Here is a 5,585-nt window from a genome sequence, read left to right as displayed (position 1 = left end):
GCCACCAATGTTTCGGCTTTGAAAGAGCTTCCCGTGGGTACCTTGCACGCCTTAATCGGAGTCTGGTGGAGAGAGTTATGGCTGATTTACTAAAGCCGCGCAGAAAAGAGGGCGAGTCCAGAGAAAACGTGTGGCCGCGCGAAATGAGGCTTGGAAAACGCCCGAGCAGGCGTTTTGCATGTTTTTGCACATTTGGGCAGAAAGTTCGTCGGGCTGGCGTTTTGCGCCTTACAACGCCCGACCGGGCGAATCACACGGACTTAGATTTTGTGGGCCATTTCCTTGAATTTTAGGCCTAAACTGTAAATAGCACCTTTTTCATTTTTATTCCTTGGTTGAACATTGAATTCGTAGCTTGTGAGCTTTGTTCTTCCCTTAGAGGGTTTGTATCCAATTTCTAGTTTTCTAGGTTGCTTTTCCCATCAAGTGTTAGTTCAAGTATGAAATTTCCATCAATTGCTAATTCAAGCATGGATCAAGTAAAGGTATACTTTGAGGCTTGTGAATTCCTTGAATGTTTAGCTATAAATGCTTGTTAGCATGGTGTAAGTTTCCATCAATGGCATTTATCCCTATTTCCACATTAACTATTGTTTAATCTTCTTTCTTTTTGGTTTAGATTCAATATGTTTTGTTGCATCTATTTTTATATTTTGTTAGCCGTGAGAAATTAAAAATTATATAAAAAAAAAAAAAGTAATATCAAACATCATTTGACTTTTCTTTGAAAAATGGATCTCACAATACTTATCCTTAACACTATAAATCTAGTTATTATTAAATACTTGGATCCATCACTGTAAATCTAGTTAACCATTAACAAGATGAACTATAAATTACTCCGAATTTAAGATTAAAACACCTTGATCAGAACAAGATTCCTTTTCTGGCAATTTTTGTTATATTAAGCAGAATATATTGCAACTCCAAGACGAGGAAACAAAGATCAATATTTACAATGACCGCAATTTCACAATGCATACCTATAAATATATACTATTACTACCAACCCCAAAAATAAAAAATCTTACGGCACCAAAAAGTATGAAAAAGCATGAAGGGAAAAAGGTTAAGAAAAAACAGGTATTCAACGTGCCACGTCATCCAACAAACCCAAAGACTTTCAACATTTACTACTCCCATGCCCATCTAATTCCGCCGGATTTATCTCCTCAGCCACCCACGACCCAGACCGCCTTCCCGACGCGAACCGGGTTATCCCTCCCAACCCGGGCGGTTCACCACTAACCGGAATTTCCCTCACTTCAACACTCACACTCTTCCGCGGCGCCGGCTCGACGTCGTCAACCATGACGATCTCCATCACTCTCCGACTCCCGCCCTTCTTCAACCGGAAGAGGCTCATCACCTTCGAGCAGATCCCGGTTTTCGGCTTCTCGCCCGGATTTTTCACCGAGTTGGACCTCCGCCGGCCCCGCTTAGATCTAACCCGCCCCATACATGAAACCTTGGGCGAACCCGGTTCGGCCAAGGCAGCGGTCGGCTTCGACTCGGACCGCTTTGGAAACAGCCTTATGCTGGCCGGTTTGCAAGCTCTGCGTTTGGAGTCCACGAAGGCGGTTTTTTGAGTTTTCGGGAGTCCGAATATGGATGCCTTGGGCTTCAAGCTAACCGGAAACCGCTGCGAATTCGTATTCGAGTTGGCTCTCGTTGAATCCTTTCGCTCGTAAAAAGCATTCCGGTCGAACCAGTCGTATTCGGCGTCTTTGGATAGCCAGAATGACTCCGGCGGGGCTTCGTTTGGCGGTGGATCGTCATCGGCGAGTGTGATTTTCCGGTCGAGATCAACTTGATCAGGCATTATTGATGATATAATAAGGAGAAAAAATATGTTGATTGAATTTTTTTTTTTGATGATGATTTTGGAAATTTCGTAGAGAGAGTGGTGGGAATGGGAGAATAATAGAAGGTGCAGCAGAAGATATAAATTGGCCTATAATGTTACTGTAACAAAAATAGAATTGAATATATGAGTTATTTTGGGTTTGAATAATTGAATTCGGTGGGATGGTTTCAACTGCTTGACCGCTGATTTCATCTACTACGGTGGTTGTTTATTACTCCTCCGTCCCGGATAATTCGTCTCAGTTTTCTATTTCGGTCCGTCCCACATAATTTGTCTCATTTCACTTTTACAATTTTTGGTAGTAAACCTCATATTCCAGTAACTCATTCCTTCTCACACTTTATTATAAAACTAATATATAAAGGTACGGATCCACATTCCACTAACTTTTTCAACCCACTTTTCATCACAATTTTTAAAACTCGTGCCCGGTCAAAGTGACCCAAATTATCCGGGATGGAGAGAGTATGTACTGTGGGATTAATATACTCCTTCCTTTAATTATTGTTGGAGAATATCTTTTGAGCACAAATATATATTTTAAAAAATAAAATGAGATTACGAATAAAGTAGTATAAATTATATATATAGTGTGAAAAATAAGTAGCTTTATTTTCCCAAACAGAAATTACTCAACTAGAATAAAACATTCCAAAATAAAATATGATCAAACACTAACAGAATAAAGACTGCATAGATATTGTCCTGTCAATAAAAACTCAAATATTTACTACTTTACTCATATTACTTCTGTATTTTTAATTAAAATCAATTTTATTGATATTTTTTGTTTAAATATTTTAAAAAGCTTAACTATTTACACTAGTATAAAGGTGTTGTGTTATATTGCTAACTCACCCTTAAATTGTTAACTACAACTAAATGATAGACATAGATTTTTAAATCAAGGACCAAGATTATTCAACTCCGAGTATAAATACATTGAACGAAAAAAGTCAATTAGGGTATTTATGTCAATTAACAACAAATTAGTTGTAACTAACTTTTAAAAAATATCTCAAAACATAAAATGCATGTAACTATATTGATTTAAATTATTTTTTCACAAAACATATATCAAATTAAAGATACATCTATAAGGATTCTAACGAGATCCTACATGCATATGTTTCGATGTTAAAATTTGATAATATTTTTGTAAGTTTTCACATATTTCGTCAACAACTTTATATCAATATAACTAACATAATATGTTAACTTAATACATGTAAAATGCCAATATGAAACTGTGTTGACATATTCAAAATATGATGTTGATATGTTTAATTTATTGTATTGACATTTTGATCTTAAGCCCTAAATTTAGAGTTGTTATTAACGCCCCACTTTTTCAAACCCTAATTTTCGGGTTATAAAATTTTTGCATTAAATGCCTTAAATGCTATGATATGTGGATTATTTGATGAGTAATTAATTGCATGGTGTCTTTGTGACCTAATTGCGTATGAGAATGGAGATTGAGTTGAATAGTCAACTTGTTGAAATGTTGACGTGGCTATTGAATAGTCAAAGATGGGAGAAATATGGCGTGGCCGTTGAAAGGTCAATGCGTTGAGAAAAAGAAGAGAAAGTGAAGAAATGATTGATTGGGTGTGAATATTTGATGCGGAGATATATAATTGTGGGTGAATTATTTTCCTAAGGGATGAGTGAGAATTAAATAGGAGCATTATTTAAATGGGTGGAAATTTTCGGCCATCTTGATTAGTGGAGAAGAAATAATATTATTTTTGGATTTAATTATTTGTTTGGGATAATTATCCAAATTAAATCCAAAGTCCGATTATTCCTTATTTGTGATGAAATTTTCGAAACCTTGTCATATAATGGGATTTTTGAAAATCCCTTATACTATGGGAGAAGGGATTATTTTTATTATATTATTTGACCTCTTATTTATTCTCTTCCATGAATAAATATAAATATGCTAAAATATCCTAGCATATCTTGCCAAATCTAGGAAGATATTGCCATATCCTAATTGAATTAGGATTTCAAATCTAAATCCCTTTTGAGAATGAAAAAGTCACGCCACTTTCCTTTTAAATTGGGAAGACTTTAGTTATTTAATTCTTGCTCCGTGATATATTATTCTACTCCGTGAAATATTTGAATTTAAGTATAGGCTAATTAAAATAGCCTAAATTTTCGAAATCCTCCTAATTCTCAACGGCTTCAACGCCAACTACTCTTCAAATCTCTCCATATCTTCTCAAATCTCTAATTTATTTAATTAGAGATATTATTGTTGGCACTCTATAAATACATGGGAGATCCTAAACCCGAGAGATCAAAAACCGGCGCCCCACTCCCCCATAATTTCGAAAATCTCTCCCCCACTCTCTCCAAATTTTCTTCAAGTTTTCTTCAAGATTTCTTCATCAATTGAGAAGAATTCAAGTTGAAATTCAAGATTTTATTGAAGAATCAAGGCTATAACTTGTTTCTACCGATTGTTCTTTTGGAAAAGGTACTTTAATCTTTGATCTCCTCTTCTTCTACCGATTAATCGGTGTTCTTGAGTCCACATGCATTTAGATTGAGTGAAGGGGAAATAAATTGATGAATTTTGGGATACATGTGTGTGAGTGTGTGTGTGCGAGACCGTGTGTGTGTGTGTGTTCACGCCTCGGTCGGCGTGCACATGTGTTGTGATCGAGTGCGTGTGTTGTGTGTGTGGAACACTCATGCGTGACACGATTTAAGGGTGAATTTGGAGTTGTTATTTGAATAAAAACGATATGATGATCATACTTTGATTTTGATTGATGATTTTGAAAATAATCGATGGGAAAAAGGGAAATATGAGAGACATGCATGATTTGAAATCAATGATTGAAATTGATTTGTGATACGCCTAATTTAAAGGTGATACTTCGCGCTCTCAGCGTGATAAACGAGGAGAAGAGAATACTTTCGAGCTAAGCCGACGATGTGGGCTTTCTTTTAAAATAAGGACATTGTCCTAAACTGATATTGATGAGAATGAGATATGTGTTATCATGCCTTGATTTGTTTTGTCGTGCCTATCCCTCGTGGCTATGCCACTATTGATTTAATCGAATTCGGATCCTTGTAGAGCCGCAAACTCTACTTGGGTTAGTGTACACCAATGTTAGACCGAGTGCTGGCGTACGGGTCGGCCGGTCTAGTGACCTGGATTGCGGCCACAGTCCTTGTCATGTAGAATGAGGATATGGTAAACGTCGATGTGAAAAATGGTTGCGCGACCGTGATATTTGAGAAAGAATATATTTTGGTGCCTCGGGTCTTTCTAAAGTTAAAACCCCGATGGACACTTGAAAATGGCATGATAATTACTACTGTTGATAAAACTGTTTTCAGCAATGAGCCCACTGAGTATGATTATAAGTACTCAGCCCTGCATGTGTTTTCCCTATGTGCAGGTTGAGCGGTGGCGAGCGGGCGGCGGTGTTGAGTAGGAAATAATAAGATGATCAGTTGGTACTTAAAGTGTCGTTGTGTCTCCATACATAGCCTCACTTCTTTCTTGGTCGCTTCCGCTATATTATGAAAACTTGTGATCTTTTGGTTGGGTTGAATACTTTTAAATTCGTGGGAATATTTTGGATATGGAACAGTTGAGGATATTTTGGGAAACTTTGATAAGCATTTATTGTGATAGCCTTTTATTGGATTTCCTTGCTAAGGCATTATTCTTCTTCTACTTAATTGT

At 36.7% G+C, this 5,585-nt stretch overlaps 1 protein-coding gene across 1 annotated transcript; it reads right to left on the bottom strand.

Moving 5' to 3' along the window:
- Positions 1-882: 882 nt before the first annotated feature.
- Positions 883-1,946, bottom strand: LOC148923204 (uncharacterized). The gene has a single exon (XM_089060620.1). It carries the CDS (start codon positions 1,820-1,822, stop codon positions 1,124-1,126), a length of 699 nt encoding a protein of 232 aa, XP_088916746.1. The 5' UTR covers positions 1,823-1,946; the 3' UTR covers positions 883-1,123.
- Positions 1,947-5,585: the final 3,639 nt, after the last annotated feature.

This window comes from Salvia hispanica, chromosome 6 (genome assembly GCF_029641045.1).
Source record: "Salvia hispanica isolate PSC_SH4W2 chromosome 6, Shi_PSC_v1, whole genome shotgun sequence".
NCBI classification, from domain to species: Eukaryota; Viridiplantae; Streptophyta; class Magnoliopsida; order Lamiales; family Lamiaceae; genus Salvia; species Salvia hispanica.
The sequence above is the reverse complement of the archived record's forward strand: the minus strand, read 5'-3'. Positions and strand labels throughout refer to the sequence as shown.

Excerpts from the sequence above, each read along its gene's own strand:
- LOC148923204 (XM_089060620.1), bottom strand. The coding sequence starts at position 1,822 with ATGCCTGATCAAGTTGATCTCGACCGGAAAATCACACTCGCCGATGAC.